This window comes from Diadema antillarum, unplaced genomic scaffold (genome assembly GCF_040938485.1).
Source record: "Diadema antillarum isolate AM-2024a unplaced genomic scaffold, OU_Dant_1.0 seq00000778_RagTag, whole genome shotgun sequence".
In the NCBI taxonomy this organism is placed as follows: domain Eukaryota; kingdom Metazoa; phylum Echinodermata; class Echinoidea; order Diadematoida; family Diadematidae; genus Diadema; species Diadema antillarum.
In genome coordinates this window covers 1,411,092-1,435,374 of record NW_027271666.1, presented here as the reverse complement: position 1 = coordinate 1,435,374, position 24,283 = coordinate 1,411,092, and the positions used below count along the sequence as shown (strand labels likewise).

The window sequence follows — 24,283 nt, the reverse complement described above, 5'->3', positions numbered from 1 at the left end:
CCACCATGTCCCATTCCCCCCTTTAAGCGATACTGCGGACTTTGTGTCAGGGTTGATGGCTGGGCGATGGATCACTTCCTGTCATAGGGGGCTTTTAAGTCCCAGCTATTACACCCCTGCTTGTACGTTTAGACCTCGGAGTGCTTCAACGTTATGTCCGTTGTAATGGCCCCTGTACCAAATTCCATCACACTGGAGGATCGACCTTCCCAGAACAGTCTTGTAAGTACTACGGTTTCCCTCACGAAAAACTGGCTAATTAACAGATTCCTCGCATGCTTTTTATACGTCACCGTATGCAAACTGCAGATAATCTATTTTACTGCGAGTCCTGGGAGCTACTTCACAAGTGAGGCGGCGAGAGAAGGAGGCGTGGACCTTTAATGAAATGCCACTTTCTTATAGTCCCATGCACTGATAATTGTGTAGGCCTATCGTATTAAAGTGGATTTATTCGTGCAGGACATTTAAGTTTGGGTGTTCTGGCTTCTTTGGTTTGCAGTGTTTATAGTTTTTCATGTGTGAATCATTAAGAATTCAGAGTGATGTCACATAAAGGAATCTGCTCCATTTATCAGGTCGATAAACAAATTAATGAGCGGTAATGTGTGCGTGAGCATACCCTGATGTCAAATTTGACGTTTAAAGGGGAGGACCTGTTCCTGTTTGTATGGCGTATCAGACTGTTATTTGGTAGTATTTGCAGAATACTTGGTAACATTGTGTTAAGGAAGGATAATATCAACATCCACGATGGTTAGTTTCACAATTCAGTCTAAAATAGATGAGAAAATTACGAATTTAGTACATACTAATTTCCAGCAGAAAGGGAAAATTTTTCAAGATCTGGCGTGATGACCGTTATTTAGAGAGCGCCACCTGCTGTTTCCATTGCGATAGATCCCTGTCTTTACGTCTTGGGAGCCCAATTCTAGCCACCTTCCTTTCCACCAGCGCCAGGCTTTCCTGACTGTTTGACCCGTTGACCGAAACCATTCTATTTTTATCCAGCGCTCACCCTTCTTATCACTCCCCAAGGACCTGCCGCAGAATCTCTCTCCTCCTCTCCCCATTCTCGCCCGTAGTGCGCGACACACACACCTAATTACCACAGACACACACCATGCGATGTGCAGGGCCACATGCTCCATACACCGTTCAACATTGTACTAGTAAACCAGAACACCCAGTCTGTTTCCCGAGCAGCCCCGTGTATACGAGTACATTGCACTGCACGTCATGCAACAGCGACACACGATCTTTGTGCTCTTGTAATTATGAATGAGGCCGAAGGACGAATGCAATGTTCATGGCACCAGACAGATCGCAGATTTACTCGTCGAGTACTGTACCTGAGAACAGACTGGGATCGAAAATTAATTTTTATAATTTTTTTTTTCATCAATACGACCTTTTGGAATACACTCTTCATATTCAGAATCCCTTATCTACAGAATCAATTGTATCACTGTAGCACGTACATGGGATTGTATTGTCTTTTCTTCGTTTGTTCCCGTTATCTTGGTTTTGCAATGTTTGTGTTAGTCTTTCTGTATGAATAACACCAGTATCTTTCAGTATGAATAACACCAGTGTGCTAAAAACTCCAGTAAAAGGCGCCACATTTTTATAAATAGGCCTATGGTTATTATTAGGCCATATTTTATTGTTACCATACATAACGTTTTGAGATTTTTGAGTAATAATGCGCAAACTGAGATAACGATTTAGTCGAAAATCATTTTAGTCGAAAATCTCTTCGTCGGCAAAACATTCTAATCAGACGCAAGTACAAGTCCGAATGATGTACATGTAGGTCTATTTATTTATATTTACATATGTGAAATGGAGTCAACGCCTAATGTAGTACGTATCGCGAAATATTAGTCGCTTTCGACGAATTATGTTACAACTGAAACAAATGAAACAGCACTGCAAGTCTGAATTCAAGATCATTGCAATTAGGAAAAATGGCATCTGTATCATTTGTTTAATTACAATTTTGAATATCGAAGTCAAATAATGGAAGAGAAGGCGGTTTTGCTATGTACAACATATATAGGGCCTAGAATCCGTATGCACTCCGGCTTTCGCCGGCATGCTCATGCATTAGGCCTATTACTGACCGTATATGGAATCTCGATGTGGATAAAATCATAACATGCAGTTGTAAAGCAGGCGGCCCCAATATGTTATTGTTGTTACCAAACAGAAAACCATGTGGACAAATTGGTAATTCTGTGGTGATTCATTTCTAAAACTATGTACTAATTGTACATCAAATGATTTATAGTAAGTGTTTGTATTAGGCCTATTATTGGCGATTTCAAAATCACTACTTTCGGGAGATGACGATCGAGTGAAACACTATATCAATGACGGAATGTTGTTGATGGTATGCAACAAGTTATATCTATATATAGCTTACACGACTAACATAGGCACGGTAACTCTTTGATTGTTCTATCGTTATCAGTTCTTGCCCGATGGAACCATATTAGCTGTTCTGTCAGATCACTTACCTGTTTCCTTGCTTTGAGTGTTACAGAAAAAAAAAACTGAAAAAACCCCACAAGATTTATACGACACGCCCATGCTTCTGAAAAAAAAGTTCCGCAGCTTTATAGACCCATCAGTTTTTCACCATCAGTATTAGGAAATGATTGAGTTTGTATTTTATGGGAAAATGGCATAATATCATGCAGACTGAAGCAATTCCATTTCCATGGTTTGACTCTTTCATAGCAATTTTGAGGGAGGAAAAATAAATCATAACTTATTCATACGAAAATAATTATTGAGACAAACAACAGACAAATCGTCGGCGAAAACTGCGAAAATAAAAGAAGATTGTAACGCCACATCCGCCTCATTGTTGACAAACACACACCGTCATACATGGATGTATGAGAGAACGGTCTATACCTTCTCACATGGACGGACAATGTAACATTATAATATATTGAAAGAGAAACATAATGAGTATATTGACGACGCCGCTACACTAAAACACATTTTAGTGTCAACATTTCGTAACACAAATCAATATGACCTGCATAGATGACAGCACCCCCATAACTCCTCGGTCAAACGAACAAAAATACAAATGGACTAAGACTAAAATCAAAGATAGAGAGGGAGAGAGAGATCGGGAGGGGGGGGGGGGGTGAAGAGAAAGATATTTTCAATCCGTCAAAGTTGTGAACCGTGACTGTGAACTTGATGAAGGCCCTCAACGGATGTCTTCGGCAACAGTGATCATTACGTAACAAGACTGATCTGGTCAGGGATCACAAACTCAGTTCTTGTTACTCAAGTTCAGTCGATTGTTTGTATATCTCATCAGCGTATAAAGGTTGCTTTGCATGTGCTCTAGACCGTGATCTCTGTTTGTAATACTGTATTGCTCTATCCAAGTTCATCAATACATTTTGTATTCGATCACCATCGATGGATGTACATAGTATGACCTCGGACAGTTCCGGAGATGGAGGTATCGGACCGTACATACATTTCAGGAGAAATGTAAGTACAATTACAAGTCGAATAATCAATCAGCTTCCCAAATGCATTGCTTACTGAATTATAATTGTCAATTATTGTTACATCTGTAGACGAGGCCACGCGAAGTCATTGATAACAGTAATTGTATGCATTTTTTTTTCATTTCAATGCAGTTTATGGCTTTCCAACTGAATTTAAGGCTTATAAAAAAGCAGAGCCCTGCTATACGCAGCTTGCAATTATGGCCCTTCTAGATATATCTGAAAATAATCATGATTATCATGAACACATTTGTATTATCAATGCCACAAGAAATATCATTCTCTGTATAAGTTATTGTCGTCGAAAACCTCATGAGTATCTATTTTGGACTTGCGTTCCATCAAGATTTTTTTTTTTCGAGTGCTCTTTCCAACTGGTGCTATAATGGTATATACCCTGCGATATACAGTATCTCATTTTGCTATACGCTATTGGCGTTTTCACCCACAATCTATTTCTTGTATTAGGATACATTGTATTATACCCATGGTGTTAAATTCCCTTCACTTATATCTTTCGTAAAAATAAAAATGATAGAATTCCGGGTTATGTTTGTTGTTCAGGCAGTCGACACGTATACATTGTGCTTGCTTTCATCTGTCAAGCTGTAGCGCTTTCTTTGATGCATGGCACATTATGCAGGGGACCTGAATCCTTTGTATAGAGATTACCAAATCCCCTTAATCCCTGCAGTGTTGCACAATAGTTTGACTGATGGGCCAACAGGCAGTACATGTGTATTGTTGCTTGTGAGTGTGTGGACTAATAGCTTATACAATATGTCAAGTTCGTGTGATACTAAAAATATACTACCAGAAAAGGAAAACCCCATTCGACACTGAGTCTGCTGTGAAAGAGGGATTTTTTTTTCCATGACGAGGGTTTTTCATACAATCATCACAGATTTAATTCCTTTTTGATTGGCATGACCCCGAAATAATTAATCGAATTACACGGAAAGATCGCTGAATGAAGTTTACAGGGAGTTACTCGTAGTATAGGCCTACAAAGTATAGCATTAAAAAAAAAAATGACCGGAGTTGGAAAAAAAAAAACCGATATCGAGAAATTAAAATGATCATGTGAACATATCTATAGAAGTGAATGGACTATAATTTTGTAGGCCTACTGTATACATCCTGTATATAATCACATGGCTTTACCTTTACCGTTTGGTCGACAGTGTAACGTGTAGTTCCCCAGTCGAAACAGTGCGCCAACTGCCACAGTATAATGATGCCACAGTATAATGATGAATGCACATCAGTATAGAGAAATAATGGAACTATTCACCCAAATCTTTGGATTGTTTTGATTTCATCATTGTCGTTTGCCAATTTCTGACTCTTTGAACAGGTGAGTAGTGGTAGCAGCGGACCAGATGGGATGACAGGAGTTGGGCATGGTTCTAGCCCAGAACGTTCAGGTGGTGAAGGAGTAATTCCTAACTTAGGAAGAGGAAGAGGAAGAGGAATACTTGTGCATGGACGGGGGAGTATTACGAGGAGGCCAGGAAGAGAACAGCCATCACCAGAGGCTGTGGAGGATCCAGAACGTGGCGTGTCAGGATTAGAGGAAGAGGAGACCGAACTGGGGAGGAGAAGGGGGCGTGGGCGCGGGCGTGGGCGAGCGGGTGGGCGTGGGCGCGGGCGCGGGCGAGGGAGAGGGCGTGGAAAAAGAAGACATTCAATTGATAGCGGAGAGGCACGGGAGAGTTCCCCCGATCTACAGCCGGGGGAGAGCCATGAAACGGGGAGTAGGAGGCGCATCAGCAGTGGAAGAGGACGTGGAAGAGGACGTGGAAGAGGACGAGGAAGAGGGAAGCCTTTCTTTAATACGGAGCTGCGTGTTAAAGAGATTAGGGAAGAAAGGCAGAGAAAGATGAAGGTATGTTATGTTTTCTATTTTTTATCTAATTTTGGGGTGCCCAATTGCAAGACAAAACAATATGACATTGTGCATGATGTTCTGCAACTAATGACCAAACATACCATTAATAATCTCACCAAATAATAAAACATTCAAAACTGATAGATTCTGAAATGATTCAATTAAATTCAATCCTTGTGTATTTGTTTTTTAATATTTCTATATTCACTGAATCAACCGGCGCGTCTAGAGTAATTTCCCCATGTCGCGAACACAGTAAAAAAGGATACACAACATGGTCTCTCTGCCACATAAATGTCTTCTTTTATTTCCAATGCAACACGACCATTCCATTCTGTCGTTTCGTATATACTGCATTTATCGCAAGAGTGGCACAATACTGAAGTCTTGTACATTTCCATACAGTCAGAATAATATTGTGCGCAAATATCAATACAATACCTGTTTGGACTTGCGCACGAAAATTTTAGTTTGCCGACCATGATCAAGTGCGAATAAGATTATTGATGGAGTACATTATGCTAAAACAGTATTGTCTTGTGATTTATGAGTGATCCCGTGTTACTTCACTTTTTTCTTCCCAAACCAGGAGAGCGTACAAAAAATGACAAGAGCGGAGTTGGAGGATCTGGTTCTTCGCCAAATTGATCGATCTCCGGGACTAGTGTTTGATATTCTCCATATCAGCAATCAGCAAGACGGCCAAACTTCGCCACCACCTGGAGAAGCCCCTTCTTGGTGCACATGTGGTAACTGTACCGAGAACATGGTATCAGATATGGAGAAGGTGTGTTGTGGATACGGACCCCAGGACTGTCTGACTCTTGAAGCGGTGAGAAATGTTGCAGGAATGTGAAAGGTTCTATTGAGGCCATCCCCCTAGAAATTTCAAATATTTATCATATCTAAACAAATGCACCATAATAAGTTATTGTACTCGGCCAATTTTGCGGAGCTTCTTTGTGTCCTATGTCAAAAGAATAACAAAATAACAGGAGCACATAGACCCTACAGTGTCGACGTCAAGCATTTACTACCCATAATGTACAAAATGTACATTACATTAGTGTGTAGAATACATGCACTTGATTCAATAAAAAAATGAGCGAATAAGATTAAGATCTACGTGCTGGCGTCTACAAAATAGCATTCAAATAAGTAAATACTTGGAAAAAGTATCCATTTGGCAATCTCTACAGACTACTTATGTAATTAACCAAGTCCTTTCACAACAAAATCGAATATTTAACCCCTCATAACACAAGAAGCCCTCTTTACAACATAACAGAAAGTACTGGTCGTAGTTTTTCGACCACTCTTACTTTACATGAGCAATTAAGGAGATTGTTCGCTTGTCGTGTGAGAAATTGAACGCACTAACAGGCAAAATATAACGATGTTTGCGCCTAGGCTGAAATTGGAAACACGAAATGAGAAATCCCGAAAAAGTACAAGATCGTCATTTTTCGTCCATCATCATTATTTTACAAGAGCAAGGAGATTATCGCAATTGTCCTTTCAGCCGAGCGGACCATTTTATTCTCCTTCGTAATCACGCTCTGAAGACTTCTTCATTACGTTGTACGATACAACAGTTTATCCGGGGCTTATGTTGCCTAGTGAATACGATTCAATAAAGCAAAGTTCCAATCAAAATCACTATCAAGGCACGATAACGGTTATGAACACGCTTAATTACACTGACGTGAAACATACAGTGGACACACTTTCACATAATTCCACTAAAATATACATTTCATGATTGACATTCAGCATTAAACTGATCGAGTTACGGCGTACAACCATAATTTTTCATGTGTTTGTTCGCTTGTCCTGTTAGAAATTGAACGCACTACCAAGCAAAATTAATGTATCACAACGATGATTGCGCCGTATAATCGCTATTGAAAATACTGTTTACATCGTACCATGTACTACATTTTCTGCGAAATATAGCGACTTATTTTGTTATTACCTCGTCATTTGACGTTGCAAGCTTTGTAAGAAGTATACATCAATGTACATCCAAATAAGCATAGAAAATGACAATGCAGAATGACTATTCAATTACCTCTACGTTTCGCCCCCCCCCCCAAAAAAAAAATGTATTCACAAATCGCACAAAAACGACAACATCAATCAGAGTGAGGGAAAACTGACGATTCATATAAAAGAAGATTTCTTCCAGTCCGTTGCAGAAGATCTGGTTTATACCCTCTACCGGCTGTTTCTGCATAACTTATTCGTCTACATCCACACAAGAAGAACTTAGATTTTGCCGGATTAACATTAACAGTGTTTGTTACTATAATACCTTTACACAATGTGAGTTTATACGATTCGACACAATCCTCTCGCGTTGTAAATGCTGACGTTACATGTGATTCCAGTTTTATAAATAATACGTGTATTTACAATCTTCTCATTTCTACAGACATTTGAGCTCATCGTCGATGAAGCATGCGTAATGCTCCAAAGGCTTATGTACAACGACGCTTGGAACTTGGAGGGTGACTTGGGCGAACCTGGTCAAGACAACAGAATGATGCGCCACACGGCATATCGGAGCTTCACGTTTTGGCGTCACGGCAGCTTGGGGCAGGGGAATAGAAAAATAATTCCATCATGCTGTACGAGCAAAATCCGACAGAAGTACCCCAGCCCGACTGGAAACTACACCGGATTTATTCCAGGTCGTTTTGTGTAACGAGCATGCTTGGTAGCGCCATGATAGAGTCTCAGGGTCAATGACGTCTGCAGAGTCACCTATAAAGTACATGAAGAGAGCACGCATTCAAATACTCATTTTCTCTCTTTTTTTTTTTGGGGGGGGGGGGGGGTCCTAGCATCCTGCGTAGGCTAATTTATTTTTATTATCACGTTGATCATCATAGAAACATTGTCATTGTAAGATGTGAAATACAATTGTGGGAAAATGTGTGTTAGCTTGTGCCCCTTGTCTTCGCCAATGCACATGTGCATCATTGATTCTATCCCTGCAAAGGAATGCATGTATAATCAGACGCTTATGTGCCTAACTGAAATTTCCCATACAATATCACTGTCTTATTTGTTGTTTTATTTTGCAAAATGTGTGAAAATGCACCAAGAGAAAAAAAAAATGTCTGTGACATCACCCTGACTATTTCAATGAAGTGCCCTTTTTTGATAATCCTGCCTGCGAGTTCAAGTAACAAGAATCCGTGATGAATATTTTGTAGTGCATGGAAAATGCATCAGAAACAATGGTGTTGTACAGACAATACTTGTCATATTCATTAACAAGTAAAATGCTTATATTTGGTGATACAATAGAAAAAATGTATCGAAAATAAGGGTGTCATTCAGACAAGGCTTGTAATTTACCCTTAGCTCAATTGTCCTTGCCACGTCTGCCCATTTTCCTTTGCAGAATTTCCTCGATGGGTGGAGGGGGGAAGGGTGCAAGACGAGGTTGAACGTTACGTGGGTCATCTGGAAGCAGAGTCGCCTTGGCGAATAACGGTGTCTTGTCTATCTCCCTGCGATGTAGAATGTCAGACATAATACATGGGATGTACGAGTAGGTCTTCGGAACTTTCACTGGCTTCGCCACGTAGTTACCGGCATGTTTGGACCATGTAGCCACGTACCTAAGTGTCAATCAAAAGAAAAGGAAATGAGTTATCATAGATACACGGTTTAGCTGTATTATGATTGAATAGCGACGTTCTCCTTCCGCTGTAACTGTATACATGTACTAGTCTACATAAACAATGTAATGAAATCCACTATAAATTACAGTATTGGTGGATCACAGAAGATGTCATGAACTAATCATTCGGTAGATATGCTATGATGCTTGAAAAGTCTTGACACTTTTATCAAAGACAGATGTGTGTTAAAGACAATTTGGTATTCAGTTTATATAGTGTCACAATAAATACTTTATGTGTCTACACTATAGAGAATACTGACCGAACAAAAAATACCGGGGGGCCGTTTAAAAAAAAAACTTGTTATAAGTGACAAGTTGTCATATAGATGTGACAAACTACTGAAATCCTTTCATCTGATTGGCTGACAGCAAATTTGTCATAGAAATGTGGCAGTTGTCACTGATAACAAGTTTTATGAAACGGGCCCCAGGTGACATTATTTCTCCTGGGACATTTTCAAGTCGGGTGAAATGTTACAAGTACATAATAGGTCTACGATGATTTCTCATGATCTTACAGGGTCTCTTGTAACAACACTACGTTTGACTTGTTATGGATTTGTACGAAAGAGTGATGTAAAGAACACATAAAACACTAATACATAAAAGAGTTTCCGTTCCCCTTGAAAAAGGTTTCAAACTCACTTGGTCTTTCCTTCCTTGTCAGTCTGTGCAGGTCTATCTTTATGGGCCATGAAATCGATCATAGCTAGCAAGTTCCTTGCACGATATGCTTGGTGGCTACATAAAATCATGAAAATGAAAGAAAACCAAGAGAAAATGTTGTACTGTATTTCAATGTACATGTATCAATATACTGAGAAAGACACAGAGAGAGAAAGAGTGAGTGAGAGTGAGAGAGTGCGTGTGTGTGTGCGTGTGTGTGTGTGTGTGTGTGTGTGTGACAGAGAGGGAGAGATGAGCTGGAATAGGAATGCATTCGATCTCAACATCTTCACATGGATATGATAATCTTTCATGCTTCTTTGTATCACTTCTACATAAAAAAAAAAAACGACACTAAGAGTCATCATCTGTGCAGAAATTCAAAAACTTTGATTTGTTTTCTACGAGAGACATAAGGTAATACTTACTCGAAGGAGAAGCGCTTCGAGGCGTACATGAGAATGTGGTTGTGGATACTCTCCAGCATACTCGTGTGTCTGTATAAAATAAATTCAGAATCAAACAATTATTCTCTTTTGACATGAGTTAATTTGAGTATCACTACAATGTTTACAGTAACAACATTTCAGAGAAAAATACGAAATAATATGAATATAATGGCATAATTTTCTTCTGAAATCTTCGTTTTTTCATAGGATAGAAAGAATCGATTATCAAGTCATACATTAATATAATAATATGGACTGGCGTTGAGGGGGATACGACATTTATTGCCCGAACTAGAATTGTATTGCCCGAGTCGACCAACGAGGGCAATACTATTTCTAGTGAGGGTAATAAATGTCGTATTCCGCGAAAGGACAGTCCATAATTATTATTATTACACATTTTCTGGCATTTTAGGCATCTTCGAGCATTTACATTACAATGTAAACTTGCCGATTTACTGTAACAAAGTCCACTCGGCATCAGGTCGAACCCTACATCACTGCACCCAACTACACCCACATGCTCGCACGCAACCCCATGCACAATCAGGTACGCCGCCAGCTCACACATTCGCAGCGACGCCCTCGTTTTTATGTGCTACCGTATTGTTTTATGCACGGTGTGTGTAAGCGACACACAGAGACGTCCTTGAATGTCTTCGGTTTGTGAACAAAGTGATTGGCGAGACCTGGTTGCTTGTGATATGTTCTAATGTCGCCCGCTGACCTCCACGACCCTGCAAAATACCAAGTGCAGTTGCTTCGCAAAACTACCTTGTGTGGGTAATGATAATATATAATGATTAAAGCATTTTATGCGCAACATATTTTCAGTTATATACTTAACATAATGGCAATAAACATAACAGCCCTTAGTGCATTGTTTTAAGAAATAATTTCAAAAATTGGTAAAAAAGAGCATAAAACCTACATTTTTTCCATTTTCCAAGTAAAACGTATATCAGTGAACGCCTTCACAGAATACAAGTAGACACGCATATGTAAAAGAAGCCCACATAATTTTTACAGTATTGTTGATATATTTTATTAGGTCTACACATCTCAGCAGAGCCTTCATGCATCAGTGCAATCACGGATTTACCAACGAAGAGTTAATGACGCAGCCGCGCACCCTTATGATGAAATAAGCAAACAAGCCAGAAAATATGCTTCATGCTTTGTAGTAGTGTGACAACTTTATCATGTAACCTACATACCTGAATCTGGTGAAGTAGATCATGTTGCACAAGAACCTGCGCTCATAGGCAACTTCCACGAGTGCCCGATGCGCACTATCTCCTGCCTGAAGCCATTCTTCTCGGTCAGGTTCTGTCACTGTCTCGTGTTCACACTGGTTGCTTCCTCCAAGACCTGCGACCCATTCATGGCGGTTTGTCACGTGATGAGTCATTCCATGCCATTTAGCCTTGAAGGGAGGTTGACAAAATCAAAATGAAATTATGGAAAATAATTATACATGTACCATCAAAATTATCGTAAGACAAAATAAAGAAATCATGAAATTTACATAACACTTATCATATTTTTGAAGTTCAATATGAAATTAAAGAATATGTACACATTTTCCGAAATTACGTTTCAGTGCTTGTTTCTTTTGAGAGAGGAAGAGAGAGAGAGAGAGAGAGAGAGAGAGAGAAGGAACTCTCTAGCAACGTCCATGATTATGTTATAACGCATTTTTATTTTTGTTACCATGTTATTCTGCTTCCGGATGTGTCCATGATTCAGTCAGTGAACAAAGTTCTAAGCATTGCGAGAGAGCGAAAAAGCCTAACGCAGCTAAAATATCTGTGATCGCGACACGCTACGCAGTATTACTGCCAATAAAAAGATATGGCGTTTCCGCATTTGCGCATATGGCTCTCACAACGCTCATTATAATATCGGTAGAAACTTCTATGCTGAGTCGAACACCACAAAGTCCCCCCCCCCCCTCTTTCCCTACAGTGTAAGCGCTGATATTCATGATTCAGCCCCGACATGGGAATAAAAACCGAGAAACATGCAGTACAAAAACATTCGATTGTCTTCAAAACTGTATGCACGTTATCATCTATCATACCTTAAACATCTGTTGGTCTCCTCCACAAGTTCTGGAACAGAACCAGAAATGCAACAGAATATGACGAACCCAAAACAGCAGCTTTCTTGTGGCTGATTTTGCTGCTGCCTGCAATGACAGAACACATGAACCATCATAAGAATAATTTGCGAAAAAAACTGAGCAGTATACAAATTAGTGAAAAGGCCTATGCGTAGTGGCTTGCAGTGGCGGATCCAGGCGTAACCGGCGCACGCCCCCCTTTATTTATTGTTAAAAACAAAAGAAATAAAAAGAAAAAATGAATTGAAACCCGGAATTGGCACCAGAAATATTAGTTGCGACCCCCTTTACAAAATTCCTGGATCAGCCCCTGGCATGTATGAAATATTCCGATTGTGATCACACAATTTTGTATAAATAACATTCCGTATTGAGATGAGCACTTTATTTCTATATAGAATCAAAACAGGAGAAAGATAAATTGAATTCTATGTGGGGAAGGGGGAGTATTTCATAAGACCTAATCCAGTAATTTTCGCGATTTTACAAACCAAATTCCTTTTCTTTCCCTGAAATGTAATTACTATTTTCTTTCTTACTTCGAACACATTTTTCCGGCAATTCGGAGTATTTGGGGGTATACGTGTCGAAGTCGAAATAGAGAACATTTTAGAGCCCAGTCCCACCGAAAATGGCAGTTTTGAATAACTTTTGTGGGTACATTGTATATAGGGTTTACAAGAAGTGTATTGTTCTTGAGAAAACGAAGCAAGGAATTCAACAATGTAAGAAAGAATGTAAATACATACTGGATTGAACAAAGTACAAAGAAATAAAACAAAATAGAAAACACAAGAAATTAATTTTGAGACCGCAATTTCTTTTTTTTTTAACCTAAATCCGTTTATAATAGGAGTAAGTATAAATATATATTTTTAAATCCGATCATTTCAAGTTTTACCTAAGAATTTAAACCTAGAAAAAAATGCATGAAATAAATTAGCGTAATCCGCATACCGGTAGTTATAGAAGACGACTATAATATTGGAAAGCTATTGATTGATTCTTTGATAATGTTCTGGGCAATATTTTCGCCACAGTCAAGCGATGGGGGGGGGGGGGGGACCAAATAAATACCCCCTATATAGGCCTACTTCGACCTAGCCTGGGATATAGACTTACGTACTATGACGACGAGCTGTATTGGTCACGTTAATGGTTTACTTATTGGCGAAGTATCATATTACATTCAATGAGTAAATGTACAATAGTCTATAGACTAATCTAATATGAATAGATTTATTGGTGCTGTCTTTTTTTCCTGTTCCAGTGTGCCACGACATATAAGCTTGGCTTTTTAGTGGAAAACTGTTTTCCATCGTTATGATCATTTTTTTTTGTTGCCATGACAAAGTGCATCGTTTCTTTTCTTTCATTACATCAGTTTGTGCATATACGTCATATTGTATTAGAAAAAAAGAATGCCCTTATCAGACGATTGAAAGACACGATTTGAAGACAAATCGACAACTTGTACCGTTTTTAATCATGTTCTCTTCTTCTTTTCTTTTTTGATGATGAAAATAAAAGATAAACTATTGAATTCATAAAAGCAATGAGATCGAAAGTTGATTTGACCACAGGATATCACAAACAGTAGCTGCCGCTTTTTCTCATTATACAATGAAATATTCTACCTTTGTCAGCTTCTTTCCGAGATTTTTGGCGCCGTGCCAAACATCCCAAGAGTGGAAGATATCTGGCCGTTTCACTCCTGTTGAAGACACAGAGAGAGAGAGAGAGAGAGAGAGAGAGAGACGGGGGGGGGGGGGGGGAACGGAAAATGTTTGTCAATTCGTCATGTGGATATGGGCATCATTCTCTGTTCAATCCACAATAGTTTTATGACGATTCCTTCATGAAAGTGACTCACGCTTAGTGAAAAAAAAAGAACTAAAGTCGTGTGCTCGCTGAACCAGCTAGAAAAAAAAAGTGTCTTGAATTACGTACCGCAGTGTACAGCACTTTTACACAAATATCAAACTAAAACTATTTAATATCCAACAGCATGAACAAATTTTAAATGCCGCAGCTGCATGTCATCACGTCACATTTAAATCGAATATTTTCATTTCGAACTCAGATCTGGCAAATTGAAACGTACTGATAAATCAGAATCCAAAAATATTACACCAGTCGTGGCGGGGGCACTTGTATATATATATATATCTGATATATATAAAATATGTATACATATATATATATATATATATATATACATGTACATACATACATACATACATATATATGATATATACATACATATATGATATATATATTTGTGTGTGTGTGTGTGCGTGTGTGTAAAACAAAAGAAATAACATGAAAAATTGGTCTTTCATATCCCTCTACAAATGAAAAGCCACCCCTACCCTTTATGGAATTCCTGGATCCGCCACTGCACAGCCCTCTATTTTGTCATAATATTTGTATCGCCATCGTCATAAACAAACGTAACTTGCGAGTCTGCAACCACGCCTGCACCGTGGAAGTAGAAGTTGTTGGTGTTTATGAGCCAAATCAATACACGGAACAGTTACTACATAGTAGTCGATGGTAGTTCAACATTGAGTCCCATCCCGCACTAGCAAAGTAATCAAAATGTACTTTGTGTACATTATATACATGTTAATGTTTTCATAAAGCGATGAATTATCGCATGGTTTGACATGTCCTGCAAACTGTATACGCATACGAACGAACGGATATGATCGACATTCGAAATGACTGAGAAAAGAACAATATACGGAGAACGTACGCATATGCTTTGCGATGGCTGGGTGAGCGTCGGTGACCACCTCATTGATGTTCAAGCCATCTGCTTCCATCTCCTCAAGACCCCTTTTGAAACCTTCGGCTTCCATGTTCGGACTTTTCATCTGGACGTTCCGCTTGTCCAGGAAGCCCACGTGAAGAACATCCTGGCTATCGTGCTCTACGAAGGTGTAGGTACTGTACTGAGCTGAATGACCAGGTGAATCGTTGCGTGCATCGCCTTTTAAAAATGACAGTACATTTTGTGCAAGGGGGGGGGGGGAGAGATAAAATAATTTACTATAGAAATCTATCGATGAAGAGACTTGTGAAAAAGAGTGTCTATCAACATATCAGTATAATTTGAAAATAAACGTAATAACAATAATTACAATCACTGCCAATAGTTAAAATCGCTGCAAAGGCTTGTTTGTTTTTCTGTCAATAAACGTTTTCACAATTCGAAAACCATGATTACGAGAGAGTTGTGCCACAAGAGAGCAATATTGTCCATTCAATTTAACTTTTTTTAATGACTGATTTGTCAGCATGGAATTTTGGTACAATTGTATATCCCTTTAAAATATTGCTCACCACAGACGACAACGGGTCCTCCTCGGTGCTTGTCCCTCGTCGCACTCTGGACCCGTTGCCAGTGATCCTCTATCGCGGGTGCGATATATCTGCGCTGCAGGGCGTAGAAAGTGTTCTTTGCCATTATCTGGATTGGCAAGAACTTTGACAACAATTTTATCTTGCCAAAGTTGTTGCCAGACAAGATAATGGCAGAGGCCAACTTCATATCCCCCACGTGCGTTCCGTGCACAGTTTCCTGGGTGCACCAGGATGTGCGGTGTCCAGCGTTGCAGGCCTGATTGAAAAAAAGACAAGAAATGAAAAGTCGTACGTTGTTTTTAGAACCAAATTGTCATTTAATCAACATAGTATTTTATTATCACTAACCAATACATTTCATATATATATATATATATATATATATATCTTCAACAACACATGAGTCTTTGCTTTCGACGGAAACTTTTGCATTATACATGTATAGGTAACATGGGAAAAGATGAGTGGGAGAAGGGAGCATTCAGTGGGATCACGTTCACTTTCATGAAACCCCTGCAATTCTTACAAAAGCAAGTTTCGTGGTCCGAAGTATTCACGCATTGTATTTTGAGAATTATGAGTAAATTAAACGTTTATTAGGTGATATAAGGCATCCCACTGGACATTCCTCTTCAGGTATTTCGGGAAATGTATACAAAACAAAATTGTCCATAATCGACCTTGCAGCAATCTTAAGGGTTATTTAAGTTTCAGAAGTTTGGTTAAAAATCTCCCATTGCAAATGCTGTTGTCATACCCATGTTATGTGGCCTGATGAGCCTCGGCCTGCATTCGCAGATACGGTGAGATGCCCTCCGCATGTTTTGCACTTTCTTCTGGCGAGAGCGGCCAATTCCTCGAGTTTACTCTTTGTGATGAGGTAGAACTGGCTGTTCTCGCCTTCACTAGCTGTAATCTGGCTATGCAGTCCACTTCGACTGGTGACTGATTCTGGCCCATCGTCGTCAACGTCGCCCTCCTGCTCCTCCTCGTCCTTCTCCTCTTCTCCAATAATCTCTTCGTCTTCACCCACTTGTTTCAATGTGTCTGTATTTTTACTGAAAAAAAAATAGAGAGAGTGAGTGAGGGAGACAGCGACAGAGAGAGACAGAGTGTAAGAGAGAGATATCTGGCATGTATACCAGTAATATATGATAAATGAACTATCAAGATATGACACTTTCTATGAAAATTACCTACCCACCATATCATCCACACTTAACAAATATTATCATTTTCGCATGATTACGAATAAGGAATGGTTGAAATTAACACAGTAGAACGTGCCCTAAGGTCAATACAATGCACTTCCCAAATGGTTAACAGCTTATAATCATAATAGTATGTAATAATGTCGTTATTGATGATGAAGACGACTTTAGGATTTTCTTCTTTTCGCTATTGGGCTTATCAGAAAACTGCGTTTATAAGCTTACCCGACATGGATTAAGCTGATATCTTGCTCCTCCACTTCAGTGTCATCGTCTGACGCTTCTTCTATTGTGTCCTTCGGATATATAAAATCTCCGCGTTCAATGAAGCTGAAACTGACGCTGAAACAGAAGGCAAAAGACGACCCCAAAATCACATTCATGTTATATAATGTGGCTTGAGCGAATGCAGCAATAGTAGAACTCATCAGTGAAAGTCTGAGGAAAAATTTTAAGGAAAAAAAAAGCCTGCCCAGTCCTAGCTTCATGCGAACACTGCTACAGCTAGATGATGTCTCATACACAGAACGACATAGAAAATATATAGAGCATTACATAAAATTTGATTTAAAAAATGATTCCTCACAGTGTTTCGGTCATAATACATTTTGTTTGTCATGAAATGCTCTTTTTTATTAAGCGAGAAAGAAAATAATCATGCTATTTTTTCTCTATATCTCCTATATTGTTCTTCACATCTGACATTACAGGATGTGGCAGTCTTTTCATCCAGCGATGACGGCACCAAAACTTCAAAAATTTAGAACGGATGGTCCGATTTTCTCAAAATAATTTCACTGGTGTATTCTATATGAGCATTGCAGCGTTCTTCCAATTCACAGGTTCTTGAATGTGAACTCGTCCTTGTTTGCGTTGGTTTAATTAAAAGTGGTTCTTTTTGCTCATCATTCATGCATAAGCGGAAAAAGGAAGGAGTAACAGGCGATAAGGGAAGCCGAAAAAAGGAACCAGCTGCGTGAAAAGCAAGCATCATGAGTATTCATTGTCACTATCGCAGATCAAACAATCTGGCCCTTTTTAAAAACCGCTATCATCAACCAGAACCGCTATCGTGATCATCATGACAGGTAAACACCGAGCAGCAAACACCATCACAAAAACTACAACACTCCTGTAGCACTTGCAAGCCAAATAAGGCACCCACGGAGAAAGATCAACGCTTCCTCCCAAGTATACGGCAGCCAGGCAAACAGAAAAAAAAGTATTGACATAGATATTAATACAACACACAAGACCAAACAACTTTACTTCGAAATGTAAGGGAAAAGAATGAGAGAAATTGTACAGTTTGAAGGGGAAAAAATAAAAGGTAGGAGGAAGGACTGAAGGTTTTAGCTGAACTCATGGCAGAAAAAGAAAATGTTGGAAAACTTACTGGAAGGTTTCCTCATGTGCATAATCGTCACACAAACCAGAAATTCACTTCTAAATACCAACTGCAAAATAAAACCTACAGCAATCGTATCGCGACACTACATATTATGGCCAGTTATGCACGAGAAGCAAAGAAAAGTTTATTTGTACGCACACGTGCAGCCGTCACATAGCACTTTCACAACTCTATTAAAGAAATAAATATTTCAAACTTCTTTCCTTGTTAATTGAGTCAAAACTCTTTCACTTATATACATGTATACTGATTTACTCACTCGATATCGCCTGTAGTTGACGGGCCAGGAGGCTGATCTCTTTCCTCTTCTGACATTGGAGCTTGGCTGTTTGAATCAGAAAATTGATCTATAAACAATGTATTGTTTGGGATTTATTCTTTTTCTTATTTTAGCATTTGATACTAAATGTGCTGTTTTCCAAACTGAGAGTTTGGAAAACAGTATCACAGGAGAAATTATGGTATCTTCATACTGATTAACTACAGTCTCTCAATATCGATCACAACATGTCACATCAAGACAAATAACTCATAATAACACCTTGACACTCATAGTATGCAATATTTTCGTTAGTCATGGACATAGACGTTTGCATTTTGGTAAATTTTTGCCACTATTACAGACAAGCAAAATTCGAATAGGCATCAGAGCAGTAACGAGAAAAAAAAAACAATATTGATTAGAAAAAAATGAATAAGTGGAACGGAAAGAAAGGAAATGACACACAAAACATGCTGCTGTTTAAAAAAAAAGAAGAAAAAAAAAACAGTTCGGAGATACTACAAACACTTTTGCTTGTCCACAGGAGCAGGTACACACTGTTACTTTCTACATGCAATCATTTCTTCGTTATTCTTTTCTGATTTTTTTATTTATTCTGAGTTCGATGCGATAAGGATAGTAGGCGGATTAAAGAAAGTTGTACAGAATTGTGAGCTGCAACAATGATGGTACATGTATTTGTCGGCAGAATTATTCAAAATAGCAGGAAAATACTATACGCCATCATAACATACTGATAACTTTTTATTATGTGTTCATCCTGTAGGGCTAATGGTATAACGGCTATCATCATTTCACCTAAACACCTCGTGGCACAAAATGATAATCGCAGAATATTAGTAAGTATTACAGTAATCGCGAGACAAACCCTACACATTTTATAGTTAAAAAATCAACACTTCCTCCCAGGTATGTCATACGGCAGCCAGGAAAACGGATGAAAAATATCAACACGATACTTCAGTCAATACACAGGAAAAACAGCTTTACTTCAAAATTTAAAGGGTATAAATAAGAAAAGTGGTACCAAAAGACGTAGAAAAAAATTAAGAGAAAGGACTGAATCAAAACTTAGAAGTTTTAGCAACACACTCTATGGCGGAATGGGAATATGTTTACAGTAAACATGACTTGAACGATTATTCATATGCATATCTATCGTTATAACTTTGAAATTATCTTTACCAAACTGATACACCCGGAAATCATATGAAAAAGACAACAATATAATATTTACACTGCGGAATAACAGCTGGTTAGGAATCATTAGCAGCAATGGAGAAATAAAAATAGATGGAAGAGGAGAGAACACGTGTACCGACTCGAATAAGTTTATTTGCACACTAACTTGCAGCCGCCAGATAGCGCTTTCATAACTTCAAGAAGCTACGCACGTAAGAGGTCTGGTCAGGAGTAAACTACCAACTACAGTCACTATACGCACACAAACACTGGTTACATCACAGGCAGTTTCTTACAAGAAAAAAAAAAACAAACAAACTGAAATTGACATTTTTTTTTCAATATTTCAAACTTCTTTCCTGGTACAATGAGTAAAAACTCTTTCACTTATTTACATGTACATGTACTCCGATTTACTCACTCGATATCGCCTGTAGTTGACGGGCCAGGAGGCTGATCTCTTTCCTCTTCTGACATTGGAGCTTGGCTGTTTCAATTAGAAAATTGATCTATAAATAACACATTCTGTGGGATTTATTCTTTTCCGTATTTCAGCGTTTGATACTAAATGTGCTCTTTTTCCAAACTGAAAGTTTTACACACTGTCACTTTCTACATACAATCATTTCTTCGTTATTCTTTTCTGATTTTTTTATTTATTTATTCTGAGTTCGATGCGATAAGGATAGTAGGCGGATCAAAGAAAGTTGTACAGAATTGTGAGCTGCAACAATGATGGTACATTATATTTGTCGGCAGAATTATTCAAAATAACATGAAAATACTACGCCATCATTTTATACTGATAACTTTTTATTATGTGTTCATCCTGTAGGGCTAATGGTATAACGACTATCATCATTTCACGTAAACACCTCGTGGCACAAAATGATAATCACAGAATATAAGCATTACAGTAATCACGAGACAAACCCTACACATTTTCAACACTTCCTCCCAGGTATACGGCAGCCAGGAAAACGGATGGAAAATATCAACATAATACTTCAGTCAATACACAGGAAAAACAGCTTTACTTCAAAATTTAAAGGGTATGAATAAGAAAAGTGGTACCAAAAGACGTAGAATAAAATTAAGAGAAAGGACTGAATCAAAACTTAGAAGTTTTAGCATCACACTCTATGGCGGAATGAGAATATGTTTACAGTAAACATGACTTGAACAAATTTACATAGGAATCAGAAGCAAGGGAGAAATAAAAATAGATGGAAGAGGAGAGAACACGTGTACCGACTCGAATAAGTTTATTTGCACACTAACTTGCAGCCGCCAGATAGCGCTTTCATAACTTCAAGAAGCTATCACGCATGTAAGAGGTCTGGCCAGGAGTAAACTACCAACTACAGTCAATATACGCATACAAACACTGATTACAACCAAGGCAGTTTCTTGCAGGAAAAAATAAACAAACTAAAATTGACTTTTTTTCAATATTTCAAACTTCTTTCCTTGTTAAATGAGTCAAAACTCTTTCACTTATATACATGTATACTGATTTACTCACTCGATATCGCCTGTAGTTGACGGGCCAGGAGGCTGATCTCTTTCCTCTTCTGACATTGGAGCTTGGCTGTTTGAATCAGAAAATTGATCTTATAAACAATGTATTCTTTGGGATTTATTCTTTTTCTTATTTTTGTGTTTGATACTAAATGTTTTGGAATACAGTATGACAGGAGAAAAAATATCATTTTTTTTTCTTCTCACTGATTCTCTAACATTATCTCAATATCAGTCATAGCATGTCACATCGACTAAAGTGAATAGCTCATAACATAATTATATTGATGTCATCATAAATGGGCCTATACTCTATGTAAATACAACATCAATATTTCTAGTTTGTCAACTACACTTACAGACATTCAAAATGTTTCTATCAGAGCCATTACGAAAAAAAAAACCGCACAGGGAAAAAAAAGCACATGGGAAAAAATGAATCAGAATTGTTGAAGCATATAAAATAATGTCAAAATAATGCAAGCTGCTCTAAACGACCTCGGTAAGAGGTCTGCAGGGCACAAACTGCGACTTACAAAGTTCACATTCTAGAAGCTTACTGCATTGATGATGGAAAAAAAAAATGTTTACACTGAGGCAAGAAACTTTCAAAAACTTACCCAATGGAGGATATGGGTGATGGGGGATCCGATGACCTTTTCAAAATGAAAGAAAGAAACAAAAGTCAGGCAAACTTCAGAAAGTGACACCGAACAGTCCAACTGTGTAAGTAAGGAAAGGTTACAAACACACTTGATATCTTGCTCAGAAAATAGTCACATCAAATTCAGAAGGCGCATGGATTCTAGATAAAAGAGAAAGGTACCATTTTTTGCCAGAATGATAGAGCTAAAACGAAATTTAGAATAATTGATGATCATTGAAAAAAAAACACAGTGACACTATTGATTACAACAGTGGTTGGTGTTTAAAAGTTTTTTTAATTGTTTTTTCTTTGAAAAATATTTTAAACAATTCGGCATTTAAACAACTGAGGTTTAAATGAACTAAATAAATGTTCTCCTACAATATGTTAGTCAAATTACTAACTAGAGTGTCGCTATACGCCTGAATGTTTCCGTCACAGGTCTATAGTACATCTAGACAATGTGTGACGACAGTTTTATATGATTGGACAGACGTTTGACCATTAACGTTTGACCCCTTGGCCAACATTTTCCACACATAACCATTGTATGATGATGCATGCATGTACTACATGCAGAGTTTGTTCCCCGGTTTCAAGAAATGACACATTTTTTCCAGGCCTAAATAGTGTAATTCTAAAAATTCAACTTTACCTGTGACTATTGACAATAAACAAAAACTTCCCGAGAGAAAGACAGACGGATAACCCGAAATGACTCTGGCTATACTTCGTGGTCTGCATAGACAATCATGATATTCGATTCTTACCACTCAGCAGCAGCGTCAGGTCGAATATGTTTTTTGGGAGTTGAACTCATCTGCCTGCATATAAAGAACAGAACAAGAACATTATGATTTTTTTTTATCATCATGGTAGCATACCATATGTAGACTGGATATTCAACTGATATGTTATTCAATATTATATCCTATAGTCTATGTACATGTATAAGAGCAAATCATCACATAGATTAATGTCTTCCATTTTGACTGTCATATCCCATTACGCTAGAGATATACATGTACGTATGCCTACTTTCACATCCCACAAGAAACAAACAACAAAACATTAATTCGTCGGAAAACGGTTGTGTTAGGTAACGAAACACAAACCAACACACACGCACACTTACACCACACGCGAATAACAACAGAACAACAACAACAAAACAACAACAACAATAATACACGTTTGTTTGCACATACAACTATGATGCATACAACATACCTTCGGTGACCGGCTTCCGACGCGGGTTGTTTTCTCTCCTCTTGTTCCTGAAATCTATCATATGTATAAATGACCACGTACAGTGCAGTAATATGTTCAAGTCTTTTTTTTTTTTTTATTCCAAAGGAAATCACAAGTGATTCTCAGAATTAACAAGATCGTGAAATATAAAAAAATAATAAACAATAATCATAAAGTCACTTACATAGAATAGATACATGATTTGGCATGTGAACGTATTACGAGGCACGTCGCATCATAAACATAGGCCCTGCTGTATTTCACTAACTACCATAATTCATCGCAATATGAGTGAAATTGAAAGAGTCTTTACATATTGCCCTTTTCTTATTATTTTTTCCCTAGTGACCCTTTCCCGGCAACTGCAAGCATGGAATCTTTCAAATCAAATTTTAATGGCCCGAAAAAGAAACGTATTGTGGACCAAAACCAAAGAAAACATATAGAAAATAGACACAGTTACCCGATGAGACCATCAAATATAAATTGTTAAGAAGTCCCTGGTAACCACTAATAACATACAAAGACCCGTTGCAATAAAGTACAGTAGTAGTCGTCTTAGAATGAAGTGTTGCCTAGATCATTATCTCAAGGAAAATTACAGTGGTGCAACATTTACCTGCAAGTGCGCATACTTCTAGGACAAATCTTTTCTTAGAAAAAACAAAACATACCTAGTAAAAGTCTTAGAACCTGATATCGGGCTGTTCTCATTGACTAGTGATATCACGTCTGATAAAAAATGAAAATTGAATCATCTTTTAGATTGTTAATCAAAAATGTATTTCATATTGCATGTATGGCTATCATTTATCAAGGAGGCCTATGCTTTATAGAAAAAAATGTATCATACATTACAGATTAAACATAGCATAACGTGCAGTCTCTGATTTATAACAATATGATTATGAATTCAGCCTTTTTTGCTGCGAGAACATTTTATCTAATTAACCATACCATACCATAGGCCATACAGAATTGCTTATGTCGCATATTTTTATAAGACATGATCAAACAGTAAATAAGTGATGGACTA

At 38.1% G+C, this 24,283-nt stretch overlaps 2 protein-coding genes across 4 annotated transcripts in view; one reads left to right on the top strand and one right to left on the bottom strand.

Moving 5' to 3' along the window:
* The window catches only part of LOC139738974 (uncharacterized), a 177,645-nt gene that overhangs the window by 92,826 nt on the left and 60,536 nt on the right, over positions 1-24,283 (top strand). The window lies entirely within an intron of this gene.
* LOC139738975 (uncharacterized) lies at positions 8,810-23,287 on the bottom strand. Its single transcript, XM_071649595.1, has 14 exons — positions 23,227-23,287; positions 21,355-21,420; positions 20,251-20,316; positions 18,620-18,689; positions 17,179-17,295; positions 16,500-16,800; positions 15,722-15,998; positions 15,132-15,368; positions 14,011-14,087; positions 12,332-12,439; positions 11,466-11,674; positions 10,228-10,296; positions 9,779-9,874; positions 8,810-9,068 (listed from the first exon to the last, which is right to left on the bottom strand). The coding sequence occupies exons 1-14, from the start codon at positions 23,285-23,287 to the stop codon at positions 8,810-8,812; spliced, it is 2,013 nt and encodes a 670-aa protein (XP_071505696.1).